Here is a 15,094-nt window from a genome sequence, read left to right on the forward strand (position 1 = left end):
AGGGGAACGGCACCTCTGTACCTTCGGGCTCTGATCAGTCCCTACACCCAAACGAGGGCATTGCGTTCATCCACCTCTGGCCTGCTGGCTCCCTTCCTCTGCGGAAGCATAGTTCCCGCTCAGCCCAGTCAAAACTGTTCGCTGCTCTGGCACCCCAATGGTGGAACAAGCTCCCTCACGACGCCAGGACAGCGGAGTCACTCACCACCTTCCGGAGGCATTTGAAACCCCACCTCTTTAAGGAATACCTGGGATAGGATAAAGTAATCCTTCTACCCCCCCAAAATTGTAAAGTGGTTATCCCACTGGCTATAGGGTGAACGCACCAATTGGTGAGTCGCTCTGGATAAGAGCGTCTGCTAAATGACGTAAATGTGCCCTTGAGCAAGGCACTTAACCCTAATTGCTCCTGTAAGTCGCTCTGGATAAGAGCGTCTGCTAAATGACTAAAATGTAATGTAAATGTATGTAAAACGGGTTGTTTGTGTGTATGTCCCTAACCTTGCCAACAGACAAAGAGCACTGAATGGATTGGTGGTTCACCAATCAGGGCCATAATGGGCTCAGCAACCGTAACAAATGGTGATGAAATCAGAGTGGGCATGCCCAGGTAGGTCGGTAGGAAGATTATTTTTTAATAACTTTCTTTTGGGCCCATATGGCAACGTCCTGACAACTGGTACACTGAATGTCCTGGCAACATCCTAAAAACGAACATTCCACTGTGACCATCACGAGACGTCTCGATGACAGGCAAAAAATAATGTCCCGGGAAAGCCCCAAAATCTTTTTTAAGGGTCAAACCCGTCCTCAGGGACGTCCAAAGGACAAACAGCGAACTAGACAAAACCTCCAGGTGACCAAGACAAAACATCCCAAGAACACCCTCAAAACGTCCTCGGGATGTCCCCCGGACAAACCGGGAACTAGACAAAACGTCCAAGGGACCATGACACAACGTCCCAAGAATGTCCTAAAAATGTCCCCGGGACAAACCGGGATTAGACAAAACCTCTAGGGGACAATGACACAATGTCCTGACCACTTTAGACAACCATTTTGTGACGTTCTGGGGACGTCCTAAAGAGTCATTTTTGTTTGCAGGGTATAACTGTTATGAATTTGTATTGTGAATTTGTTGTCTACTGTATTGTTCTTGTCCTTTTTCTTAACACCATTTTAAACGTGTACATGATACAATAAGGTCACTAAAGTAGCCCTAATTGAAGTCAGTCTTGAAAAACATTATTTATATTGGGTTAATTTTCCTTAATTACTCCTAAGTACATGCTATTGATTTAATTAAATCACAAAACACAGACGCTCAATGTCTGTCTAGCAATCAAAATCCAAAATAGGGTACTCACCTGAGGGGTATTTTGACGGCCAAATATCTATCAATTGCAACTGCAAGGAGGCTAAAAATTGAGCTTTGAGTCAGTACCAAAACAAAACAGGCCAGGAAAAGACATCCATAGAAGTCCAAATGGATACCGATGCTTATGGTTATGGCAAAGGGGATGGCAAGGCAACCCACCAAAATATCTGCCACAGCCAAAGACACCAAAAAGTAGTTCGTAGCGGTTTTCAGAGTGGTGTTGATGGCGACAGCCCAGCAAACCAATACATTGCCAGAGATGGATAAAATAGATATTAATATCTCAAATACTATGTAGTACGGATTCATCTCAGCAAATATTTCACAACATTAGGTCGGTCAGAAATAAAAGTGTCATAAGGGTGTGTGTCCAAAAGAGATAGTATTTTTGCAGTATTCCAAGAATATTCCAAAAGTATGGTTTGCGAAAACAGCCATCTGTGAAAAGAAAAAAGACCATATATGATACTTTACTTTTCTCCAAAGCAAACACTGTAATTACAATCGCTTGATATGTTAATTATTTGGAGCTTCGTATCCGTTATCATGCGTCAATCGAAAACGATATGGTAACCTTCTATAACTACTCTAACCAAGCCACATGTTAGCTAATAGACATTAAAAACATTAAAACTAATATCTGCAAACAATTTCTGAATTTCCTTTTGGGTTGCTTACCCCTCTTGAAACTTTGCATTATTTGCCAGTCCTTTCAATATACTTGTTGTGCGTCCCGTCCCTCCAAGCATCTGTTGCGCGGCGGTTGTGGAGACTCACTAGATCCGTTCAACACATGGTATTTCAAGTAACCAAAAAAATATAATTACACAGAGTAGGCTAGCCACGCCTCAAATTCAGCGATGTCTACAGACGACTTGCAATGCTGCAAACCACAGTTCCTCGTTAATGAAGCTGAGACAAGAGTCATCATGTGTAAAAGCGTAATTACGCAATCATTACGCAGCTATTAAAGTTGGTGTAAACAATGAACCAACATGCTTTCAGGTTGATGTAGTAGTTTTTTATTGTGCAGGCAATAACCCACTCAAGACATCTACATCTGTTTTCATTTCAAGGCTATCCCTTCACAAATGTCTAAAATATGTGGTGGATTGATCCACTTAAACTTCCACCCACTTGTAACTGTCCTCCCTCAGTCAGAATGATCAAATATTAAAAATATATATACAGTTGAAGTCGGAAGTTTACATACACCTTAGCCAAATACATTTAAACTCAGTTTTTCACAATTCCTGACATTCTAGTAAAAATTCCCTGTCTTAGGTCAGTTAGGATCACCACTTTATTTTAAGAATGTGAAATGTCAGAATAATAGTAGAGAGAATGATTTATTTCAGCTTTTATTTCTTTCATCACATTCCCAGTGGGTCAGAAGTTTACATACACTCAATTAGTATTTGGTAGCATTGCTTTTAAATTGTTTAACTTGGGTCAAACGTTTCGGGTAGCCTTCCACAAGCTTCCCACAATAAGTTGGGTGAATTTTGGCCCATAACTCCTGACAGAGCTGGTGTAACTGAGTCAGGTTTGTAGGCCTTGTGGTAGAAATATTTAACTCAAAAGTATCTCCATAGCCTCCTTGCTCGCACACGCCTTTTCAGTTCTGCCCACAAATGTTCTATAGGTTTGAGGTCAGGGCTTTGTGATGGCCACTCCAATACCTTGACTTTGTTGTCCTTAAGCCATTTTGCCACAACTTTGGAAGTATGCTTAGGGTCATTGTCCACTTGGAAGACCCATTTGCGACCAAGCTTTAACTTCCTGACTGATGTCTTGAGATGTTGCTTCAATATATCCACATCATTTTCCTTCCTCATGATGCCATCTATTTTGTGAAGTGCACCAGTCCCTCCTGCAGCAAAGCACCCCCACAGCATGATGCTGCCACCCCCATGCTTCACGGTTGGGATGGTGTTCTTCGGCTTGCAAGCCTTTCCCTTTTTCCTCCAAACATAATGATGGTCATTATGGCCAAACAGTTCTATTTTTGTTTCATCAGACCAGAGGACATTTCTCCAAAAAGTACAATCTTTGTCCCCATGTGCAGTTGCAAACCATAGTCTGGCTTTTTTATGGCGGTTTTGGAGCAGTGGCTTCTTCCTTGCTGAGCGGCCTTTCAGGTTATGTCGATATAGGACTCGTTTTACTGTGGATATAGATACTTTTGTACCTGTTTCCTCCAGCATCTTCACAAGGTCCTTTGCTGTTGTTCTGGGATTGATTTGTACGTTCATCTCTAGGAGACAGAACGCGTCTCCTTCCTGAGCGGTATGAAGGCTGCATGGTCCCATGGTGTTTATACTTGCGTACTATTGTTTGTACAGATGAACGTGGTACCTTCAGGCATTTGGAAATTGCTCCCAAGGATGAACCAGACTTGTGGAGGTCTACAATTTTTTTTCTGAGGTCTTGGCTGATTTATTTTGATTTTCCCATGATGTCAAGCAAAGAGGCACTGAGTTTGAAGGTAGGCCTTGAAATACATCCACAGGTACACCTCCAATTGACTCAAATGCAGTCAATTAGCCTATCAGAAGCTTCTAAAGCCATGACATCATTTTCTGGAATTTTCCAAGCTGTTTAAAGGCACAGTCAACTTAGTGTATGTAAACTTCTGACCCACTGGAATTGTGATACAGTGAATTATAAGTGAAATAATCTGCCTGTCAACAATTGTTGGAAAAATTACTTGTGTCATGCACAAAGTAGATGTCCTAACCGACTTGCCAAAACTATAGTTTGTTAACAAGAAATTTGTGGAGTGGTTGAAAAACGAGTTTTAATGACTCCAACCTAAGTGTATGTAAACTTCCGACTTCAACTGTATGTTCAGTCTAGGGTCCTCTCCTTCTTTTTAAGTGTTATCCATGAGGATTGCATGCATGTTTGAATGGCATGTACCAGCCTGTCTGCACTATGAAGTAACTTTAGAAATGCATTAGGATATAAGAATGGCCTTGATGGCAAGACAAAAACACCTCTTCATTTTCCACTCTGTTTTCCCATACATAAATACTTTTACAATCCTGGCATAGAGGGTTTAATAAGCTTTCTGGAAACCCAATAAAAAGTGGTAACTGCCAGGGCGATAGATACTGACAACACTGACTACAACCCTGCTGCAACACAACTCAAATAATATTAGGTACAATGTTGAAATATGTAACATAACCTCCTATGTGGTGTATTTACTGGTACTCTAATTTACGTAGGCTACTTTAATTCTGGATTATATCAAAAGCCTTCTTCTGATCATGAAACACCCGTCCACTTCCCCCTATAACCGTTAACAAAAGGAGAGGGGAAATTAATACATGGGTACCTACAGTAAATCAAATCAAATTTTATTTGTCGCCGAATACTTCCAAGCCCTTAACCAACAATGTCGTTTTAAGAAAGAAATTGTAACTCATAACAAAAACAAAGGCAATGGTTTCTTTTGGATGAACGGAAACCAGGCAATTTGATTTGATATAGGCTTCTCATGTAAAACCAAACTCTTCCTCTTCTAGTAACTCACTCAGATGACAACCAATCACTTCCAACAGACATGCAGGCGTGCGCGCACACACACGCACAAACACTAGAAAGTGTGAGAATGACCAGTGATTACATTTACATTTTACATTTTAGTCATTTAGCAGACGCTCTTATCCAGAGCGACTTACAGTTAGTGAATACATCTTTTTTTATACTGGCCCCCCGTGGGAATCGAACCCGCAACCCTGGCGTTGCAAACGCCATGCTCTATCAACTGAGCTACATCCCTGCCGGCCATTCCCTCCCCTACCCTGGACGACGCTGGGCCAATTGTGCGCCGCCCATGAGTCTCCTGGTCGCGGCCGGCTGCGACAGAGCCTGGATTCGAACCAGGATCTCTAGTGGCACAGTTAGCACTGCGATGCAGTGCCTTAGACCACTGCGCCACTCAGGAGCTGATGATGATTGACAACATACTTTATTTAACAATATCCACCTCTGAGCAATTTCAGAAATCGCTCTGTAAATAAAAAACGCTCACATACATTTCCTGCATCATTCTCACATTTCTGAGCACATACGTAAATAAATAAATACTGTACAGCACTTCCTTCTTTATAAGGGACAAACCATAACTGAAGCTGCAAATTCAAGGTTGTTTGATTAATTCCAGATAGTATAAAGTGTCCTTCATGGTACATTTGGATGACATCTTCATAAATGTCATAGTTTGAATACATTTTACTGTTCTTGTTCTTTCGACCATCCCCAGTATGATAGCTTCAGCTGAAATATGCTTGCTGGAGACAAAACCATATTGCTGTGCAAGAACCAGAAACAACACTTGCTAAAGGACACATCATACAATGGTATGATTGAGTCAGTCAGCCAGTCAGCCCCACAGTGTTCAAACAGCGAATACATTCTGTATTAATAATAACACATTTTCATAAAAAAGTGAATGTAAAATATAATTATTCAGAGCTACATGTCAGTTCATTTTAGTATGACATCATAGATGGCAACATGGGTCTGTCTCATAACAAAGGCAATGGTTTCTTTTGGATGAACGGAAACCAGGCAATTTGATTTGATATAGGCTTCTCATGTAAAACCAAACTCTTCCTGTAAAGTATAATTTCAAAATAATCATTGGACTTCAACATAAACAATCCAAAATAATTTCAGCGTGTCTTCTTCATGTAAGTGCTAACAACAAGGTTTTATATTTCTTATATGCAGTCAGAGAATTCAGCACTCTAACACTCCTTGTCAATTGTACCATTATGTACGTAGGAGTTAGAAAAAACAGTAACAGTAAGCAAGATCAAACTTCAAATGAACAGGAGGGTTCTTCGTGCGTTTTAGTGTTGAGATGGATGCAAGTGTTGAGGGGGTTGAGTCAGTGTGTTTGAGAGATAAGGGTTCTAGGGTTCCATGTTGAGAGAAGGGGACTTGGACTGGACAGAAAGTGCTGCTGTGCCTCCATTCTTCCTCCTCCCCCTCCTCCTCCTCCTCCTCCTCCTCCTCCTCTATTTGTTCCTAATCCGCCTCCTCCTCCTAATCCTCCTTCTCCTCCTCCTCTATTTGTTCCTCCTAATCTGCCTCCTCCTCCTAATCCTCCTTCTCCTCCTCCTCTATTTGTTCCTCCTAATCCTCCTCCTCCTCCTAATCCTCCTCCTCCTCCTCCTCCTCTATTTGTTCCTCCTCCTCCTCCTCCTCTTCTCTGGTCAAGTTTCAAAGTACTTGTAGATCTGAGAAACGTACTGCATGACACTCTGCCAGTCCGGTCTGTCATTGTGCATCAACTCATCAATGTCCTGCGAGGACAGACACACAGACAGAGAAAAAAATAGAGTTCACTCAACTGTATGATGTAGGAGCACAATACAAAATGTCATACATTGATGCTATACATAAACATGGATATATTCTACATATATTATATAATATACAATATTAATTTTCATCATTATCAATAATACAGATCAATTCACTCAGTCAGAACAGAAAAAGTAGGGTGTGACTCTAATGTCAGTGTGTGTACTAACTAACTGTAAGTCGCTCTGGATAAGAGCGTCTGCTAAATGACTAAAATGTAAATGTAAAAATGTGTGTGTGTGTGTGTGTGTGTGTGTTTGTGCGTGCGTGCGTGCGTTGGTGTTGGTACACAGTGAGTGGGGAGATTTGGATCTTGAGCCTTGGCCACAGATCATGGCTCAGACACAAATCAGGTCAGAGATAATAATGGTGAGAGACAGACATCGAAGACTTAGCCCTTAGAGAAACAAGCTGGCTTATACAGGGTCAGACTACCTGTCCTGTATTGTGACACTGCCTTCAGAGCAGCCCTAGCCAGGTTTGGGTCAGCTTTACATAACAGCCATAGATTTAGTTGAGTTTACTAGTGCGTCACCACCACCATACGGTCAACTGTCAGATGTAATCAGCCTGTCTTCTGGGCTGAAAGCGTTCGTTTGGGTTTTCAGATCTGGGAAACCCATAAACAATGTACACTGAACAAAAATATAAATGCAACATGTAAAGCGTTTGTCCCATGTTTCATGAGCTGAAATAAAATATCAAATACATTTTCCATACGCACAAAAATCTTATTTCTCTCAAATTTTGTGCACAAATGTGTTTCCATCCATGAGCATTTCTCCTTTGCATTTCTCCTTTGCCAAGATAATCCATCCACCTGACAGGTGTGGCATTTCAAGAAGCTGATTAAACAGCATGATCATTACACAGGTGCAGCACCTTGTTGTCACGCTCGTCGGGAACAGAGGACCAAGGCGCAGCGTTGAAGGTGAACAGGCTTTTTATTTATGTTACACGAACAAAACAACAAACGATACGTGAAGTCCTACGGTACAAACACAAACTAAAAGGAACAAGATCCCACACCATACTGTGGGAAACAGGCTGACTAAGTATGGTTCCCAATCAGAGACAACAACCAACAGCTGATTCACGTTGCCTCTGATTGAGAACCACACTGGCCAACATAGAAACACAATACTAGAACGAACACAAATGAAAACTCACACCCTGGCTCAACATACTAGAGTCCCCAGAGCCAGGGCGTGACAGTACCCCCCCCAAAGGCGCGGACTCCGGCCGCGCCAACCAAACACCACAGGGGAGGGACCGGGTGGGCACTCCGCCTTGGCGGCGGATCCGGCTCCGGGCCTGATCCCCACTCCCTCTCCAACCCCCCAAAGTACCCCTGGTCCGGTCTGGCCCCGCTGGCCGGAGCTGGACTGCACACTGGTGGAGCGGATTGCTCTAGCTCCGGCGTGAAGCAGCTGACCGGTGCCGGACCAGGCACCGGTGGAACAGGCACGGGCCATGCCGGACTGACGACGCACACCACTGGCTTGGTGTGGGGAGCAGGAACGGGCCGGACCGGGCTGGCGACGCGCACCATTGGCTTGGTGCGGGGAGCAGGAGCGGACCGGGCCGGGCCGGCGACGCGCACCATAGGCTTGGTGCGGGGAGCAGGAACAGGCCGGGCCGGGCTGGCGACGCGCACCATTGGCTTGGTGCGGGGAGCAGGAACAGGCCGGGCCGGGCTGGCAACGCGCACCATTGGCTTGGTGCGGGGAGCAGGAGCGGGCCGGACCGGGCTGGCGACGCGCACCATAGGCTTGGTGCGGGGAGCAGGAACAGGCCGGGCCGGGCTGGCGACGCGCACCATTGGCTTGGTGCGGGGAGCAGGAGCGGGCCGGACCGGACTGGTAACACACCCCAGTACCTCTCGCCGTGCCTCTACACCTTCCTTCCCCTTTTTGACCAGTGGCCCCCGTAACCTGGCGGCCTCCTCTGCCAACCCGCTGGGCTGCTCTATCGCGGTCTCCTGCTGCCCCGTTGTCCACGGCGTGAGCCCCCCCCTAAAAAATTTCTGGGCTTCTCTCCTACCCGTGGACCAGGTCTCCATATCTCTCGCCAGCCTTTCGCCCTTCTGCTTCCAAGTCAAGCCCCTCTCTTCCTCACACGGCTTGACCCAGTCGAGGAGGCGAAGGAGATCCGCTAGAGATCTCCCTGGCGATGGCTCCTGGACACGCTGCTTGGTCCAGTCTTGGTGGGATCTTCTGTCACGCTCGTCGGGAACAGAGGACCAAGGCGCAGCGTTGAAGGTGAACATGCTTTTTATTTATGTTACACGAACAAAACAACAAACAATACGTGAAGTCCTACGGTACAAACACAAACCAAAAGGAACAAGATCCCACACCATCCTGTGGGAAACAGGCTGACTAAGTATGGTTCCCAATCAGAGACAACAAGCAACAGCTGATTCACGTTGCCTCTGATTGAGAACCACACTGGCCAACATAGAAACACAATACTAGAACGAACACAAATGAAACCTCACACCCTGGCTCAACATACTAGAGTCCCCAGAGCCAGGGCGTGACACTTGTGCTAAGGACAATAAAAGGCCACTATAAAATGTGCAGTTTTGTCACACAACACAATGCCACAGATGTCTCAAGTTTTGAGGGAGCGTGCAATTGGCATGCTGACTGCAGGAATGTCCACCAGAGCTGTTGCCAGAGAATTGAATGTTAATTTCTCTACCATAAATCGCCTCCAACATTGTTTTAGAGAATTTGGCAGTACGTCCAACCGGCCTCACAACCTCAGACCACGTGTATGGCGTCATGTGGGCGAGGGGTTTGCTGATGCCAACGAACAGAGTGCCCCATGGTGGCAGTGGGGTATGGTATGGGCAGGCATAAGCTACGGACAACGAACACAATTGCATTTTATCGATGGCAATTTGAATCCCACCATCCAAATTAACATGAAAACATGCAATAGCCTGTCATTATTGAACTTCTAACGTGGTAGGGATAAAGAAGGGAGTGATTAGTGACACAAGAGCAGCCGCTCACTGATTTGTCAGCTCATACCGCAGTTACACCTCCAACACTGCCAACGCCATTAACACTCGATCTGATTGAATCGAGGCCTAAGACTTAGTTGGTTGGTCTTGACACAGACATCCAGTTGGTTTGGACTTCGGTAGTCTCGCGTTGCCATACATCCAAAATCACGACGTTGTCATGCCTTCCTTGGAGGTCTGGAGATTTAACTTTTTGCAAAAATGGTTTGAATGGTTTGTTGGCTCCCAGCTACAAGATTCTGATTGGATGTTACATTTCAAGAACCCTCCCCCACACGCCCATAGAAGGGTGTGTGGGTGTAGTTGTTGTCTATTCTAGTTTAAAGTGCCAGTTTTCAAGTTATAAAGTGTGGCCGACAGTCTGCGATTTATATTTATTGATATTATGCTGATAAAGTCAAATGTCACAACACGTTCTAAACTGCTCTGGTGACTAACACACTTTTTTCCTTGTCTCCATTTGTCCACATGGCTGCTGGCTGCGCTTTGCTACCACCTAAAATATCTTGAAGATTGCCCATTATTTCGTTTTAGTAAGGATCCAAAAATCGGAGACAGTGGGAGAACCTATTTAAGTAAGTAAATACGTTTTTTAAATGTAAAAAACCTCAATGTATTATTAGCTAGCTAGACCCAACTGACTGTAACAACCCTGACTCTCCCAAACACCCAGCTACCATAGTGTGTGCCTTGACTTGCTCTTCCCATGCACTGAGGGCAAAACGCCACATATAATGTAGGACATGGAAAATACCATTGTCAAGTTAAGTTAACATCCAGAGAGCTAACATACACTGTCATAAAGAACACATAGTGTACCAATGCCTAAGCCTGATACATCCACACAGATATCCCCTCCACTGCCCTCTAAACACACACACATTGGCTATACTGGTCAGGTTTAAAATCATCTCTCATTCCTTGTCATGCTTTAGCCAATCCATTATTGGCAAGACAAAAAACACGACAGGGGGGCTGGCTGAAGCACGGACTGAGCTAGGTTTACAGGGAAATCACAGTACAAATATTTATTTAAAAATAACTATTACTCATTTAGTTATTCATTAATCGTACTATTCAAATCAAATCAAAGTTTATTGGTCGCGTACACAGTTATCACAGGTACAGCGAAATGCTTATGTTTCTAGCTCCAACAGTGCAGTTATATCTAGCAAAACAATAACAATACACACATAATACAAAAATAAAATAAATACAAATAAATATCAGAATGAGCAATATACAGTTGAAGTCAGAAGTTTACATACACTTAGATTGGAGTCATTCAAACTCGTTTTTCAACCACTCTACAAATGTCTTGTTAACAAACTATAGTTTTGGCAAGTCGGTTAGGACATTTACTTTGTGCATGACACAAGTAATTTTTCCAACAATTGTTTACAGACAGATTATTTCACTTATAATTCACTGTATCACAATTCCTGTGGGTCAGAAGTTTACATACACTAAGTTGACTATGTCTTTAAACAGCTTGGATGTCATGGCTTTAGAAGCTTCTGATAGGCTAATTACATTTACATTTGAGTAATTTAGCAGACGCTCTTATCCAGAGCGACTTACAGTTAGTGCATACATTTTCCATACTGGCCCCACGTGGGAATCGAACCCATAACCCTGGCGTTGCAAGCGCCATGCTCTACCAACTGAGCTACATCAGTTGAGTCAATTGGAGGTGTACCTGTGGATGTATTTCAAGGCATACCTTCAAACTCAGTGCCTCTTTGCTTGACATCATAGGAAAATCAAAAGAAATCAGCCAAGACTTCAGAAAGAAAATGTAGACCTCCACAAGTCTGGTTCATCCTTGGGAGCAATTTCCAAACGCCTGAAGGTACCACGTTCATCTGTACAAACAATAGTCCGCAAGTATAAACACCATGGGACCACGCAGCCGTCATACCGCTCAGGAAGGAGACGCGTTCTGTCTCCTAGAGATGAACGTACTTTGGTGCGAAAAGTGCAAATCAATCCCAGAACAACAGCAAAGGACCTTGTGAAGATGCTGGAGGAAACAGGTACAAAAGTATCTATATCCACAGTAAAACAAGTCCTATATCGACATAAACTGAAAGGCCGCTCAGCAAGGAAGAAGCCACTGCTCCAAAACCGCCATAAAAAAGACAGACTACGGTTTGCAACTGCACATGGGGACAAAGATTGTACTTTTTGGAGAAATGTCCTCTGGTCTGATGAAACAAAAATAGAACTGTTTGGCCATAATGACCATCGTTATGTTTGGAGGAAAAAGGGGGTTGCTTGCAAGCCGAAGAACACCATACCAACCGTGAAGCACGGGGGTGGCAGCATCATGCTGTGGGGGTGCTTTGCTGCAGGAGGGACTGGGGCACTTCACAAAATAGATGGTATCATGAGGAAGGAAAATTATGTGGATATATTGAAGCAACATCTCAAGACATCAGTCAGGAAGTGAAAGCTTGGTCGCAAATGGGTCTTCCAAATAGACAATGACCCCAAGCATACTTCCAAAGTTGTGGCAAAATGGCTTAAGGACAACAAAGTCAAGGTATTGGAGTGGCCATCACAAAGCCCTGACCTCAATCCTATAGAACATTTGTGGGCAGAACTGAAATAACGTGTGCGAGCAAGGAGGCCTACAAACCTGACTCAGTTACACCAGCTCTGTCAGGAGGAATGGGCCAAAATTCACCCAACTTATTGTGGGAAGCTTGTGGAAGGCTACCCGAAACGTTTGACCCAAGTTAAACAATTTAAAGGCAATGCTACCAAATACTAATTGAGTGTATGTAAACTTCTGACCCACTGGGAATCTGATGAAAGAAATAAAAGCTGAAATAAATAATTATCTCTACTATTATTCTGACATTTCACATTCTTAAAATAAAGTGGTGATCCTAACCGACCTAAGACAGGGAATTTTTACTAGGATTAAATGTCAGGAATTGTGAAAATCTGAGTTTAAATGTATTTGGTTAAGGTGTATGTAAACTTCCGACTTCAACTGTATACAGTATATATGTGTACAGCACCAGTCAAAAGTTTGGCAGCCACCCTTTGCTTTGATGACAGCTTTGCACACTCTTGGAGTTCTCTCAACCAGCTTCACCTGGAATGCTTTTCCAACAGTCTTGAAGGAGTTCCCACATATACTGAGCACTTGTTGGACTCTGCGGTCCAACTCATCACAAACCATCTCAATTGGGTTGAAGTCGGGTGATTATGGAGGCCAGGTCATCTGATGCAGCACTCCATCACTCTCCTTCTTGGTCAAATAGCCGTTACACAGCCTGGAGGTGTGTTGGGTCATTGTCCTGTTGAAAACAAATGATAGTCCTACTAAGCACAAACCAGATGGCGTATCGCTGCAGAATGCTGTGGTTGCCATGCTGGTTAAGTGTGCCTTGAATTCTAAATAAATCACAGACAGTGTCACCAGCAAAGCACCCCCACACCATCACACCTCCTCCTCCATGCTTCACGGTGGGAACCACACATGCGGAGATCAACTGTTCACCTACTCACAAAGACATGGCGGTTGGAACCAAAAATCTCAAATTTGGACTCATCAGACCAAAGGACAGATTTCCACCGGTCTAATTTCCACCGGCTCGTGTTTCTTAGCCCAAGCAAGTCTCTTCTTATTATTGGTGTCCTTTAGTAGTGGTTTCTTTGCAGCAATTCGACCATGAAGGCCTGATTCACGCAGTCTCCTCTGAACAGTTGATGTTGAGATGTGTCTGTTACTTGAACCCTGTAAAGCATTTATTTGGGCTGCAATTTCTGAGGCTGGTAACTCATCCTCTGCAGCAGAGGTAACTCTGAGTCTTCCTTTCCTGTGGCGGTCCTCATGAGAGCCAGTTTATCATAGCGCTTGATGGTTTTTGCAACTGCACTTTAAGAAATGTTCAAAGTTCTTGAAATTTTCCGGACTGACTGACCTTCATATCTTAAAGTAATGATGGACTGTCGTTTCTCTTTGCTTATTTGAGCTGTTCTTGCCATAGTTTGGACTTGGTCTTTGACCAAATAGGGCTATCTTCTGTATACTACCCCTACCTTGTCACAACACAACTGATTGGCTCAAACGCATTAAGGAAAGAAATTCTACAAATTAACTTTTAACAAGGCACACCTGTTAATTTAAATACATTCCAGGTGACTAACTCATGAAGCTGGTTGAGAGAATGCCAAGAGTGTGCAAAGCTGTCATCAAGGCAAAGGGTGGCTACTTTGAAGAATCTCAAATATAAAATATATTGGTTACTATATGATTCCATATGTGTTATTTCATAGTTTTGATGTCTTCACTATTATTCTATAATGTAGAAAATAGTAAAAATAAAGAAAAACCTTGGAATGTGTAGGTGTGCCCAAACTTTTGACTGGTACTGTATATATATAAATGGTGTATAGACAGTATGGACAGTATATTAATACAAAAGGTGTGTACAGCAGTAGTTATATAGGATGAGCCATGACTAGAATACAGTATATACATATAAAGTGAGTAAAACATTGTTAAAGTGACCAGTGTTCTATGTCTCTATTTACATGGGGCAGCAGACTCCAAGGTGCAGGGCAGAGTACCGGGCAATAGCCGTCTAGTGTCAGTGTCTAAGGTGCCGGGCAGAGTGCCGGGCTGTAGCCGGCTAGTGATGGCTGTTAAAAAAGTCTGATGGCCAGGAGATAGAAGCTGTTTGTCAGTCTCTCGGTCCCGGCTTTGATGCCACTGTACTGTCTCTGTATACTTGATGGTAGCAGGGTGAACAGGCCATGGCTCGGGTGGCTGAGGTCCTTGATGATCTCCTTGGCCTTCCTATGACATCGGGTGCTGTAGATGTCCTGGAGGGCAGACAATGTGCCCCCGGTAATGTGTTGGTAAGACCGCACCACCCTCTGACGAGCCATGCGGTTGCAGGCGGTGCAGTTGCCATACCAGGCGGTGATGCAGCTTGATAGAATGCTCTCTATGGTGCATCTGTAGAAGTTTGTGAGGGTCTTAGGGGCCATGCTGAGTTTCTTCAGTCTCCTGAGGTTGAAGAGGTGCTTCTTCACCACGGTGTCGGTGTGGTGGGACCATTTCAGGTCCTTGGTGATGTGCAAGCCTCTCCACTGCGGCCACGACAATGTGGATGGGAGTGTGTTCTCTCTGCTGTCTCCTGTACTCCACTATCAGCTCCTTCGTTTGGTTGATGTTGCGGGAGAGGTTATTTCCCCGGCACCACTCTGCCAGGGCACTAACCTCCTTCCTGTAGGCACTAACCTCCTCCCTGTAGGCTGTCTCTTGGTTGTTGGTGATC

At 44.1% G+C, this 15,094-nt stretch overlaps 2 protein-coding genes across 2 annotated transcripts in view; both read right to left on the reverse strand.

The window, feature by feature from the left end:
- The window catches only part of LOC121579444 (adenosine receptor A2b-like), a 34,474-nt gene extending 32,317 nt beyond the window's left edge, over positions 1-2,157 (reverse strand). The window contains exons 1-2 of the mRNA XM_041894040.1: positions 2,057-2,157; positions 1,368-1,816 (exon numbers count right to left, since the gene is read on the reverse strand). Coding sequence (XP_041749974.1) covers positions 1,368-1,687 — 320 coding nt within the window. The 5' untranslated portion in view covers positions 1,688-1,816; positions 2,057-2,157. The remainder of the gene's footprint in view (positions 1-1,367; positions 1,817-2,056) is intronic.
- Positions 2,158-6,591: 4,434 nt separating this feature from the next.
- Positions 6,592-15,094, reverse strand: part of LOC121578883 (cytospin-B-like) — a 64,803-nt gene continuing 56,300 nt past the window's right edge. Inside the window, exon 9 of the mRNA XM_041893203.1 lies at positions 6,592-6,699. Within this exon, the coding sequence (XP_041749137.1) occupies positions 6,610-6,699 (90 nt within the window). The 3' untranslated portion in view covers positions 6,592-6,609. The remainder of the gene's footprint in view (positions 6,700-15,094) is intronic.

The sequence above is a fragment of the Coregonus clupeaformis genome, chromosome 13 (genome assembly GCF_020615455.1).
Source record: "Coregonus clupeaformis isolate EN_2021a chromosome 13, ASM2061545v1, whole genome shotgun sequence".
NCBI lineage: Eukaryota > Metazoa > Chordata > Actinopteri > Salmoniformes > Salmonidae > Coregonus > Coregonus clupeaformis.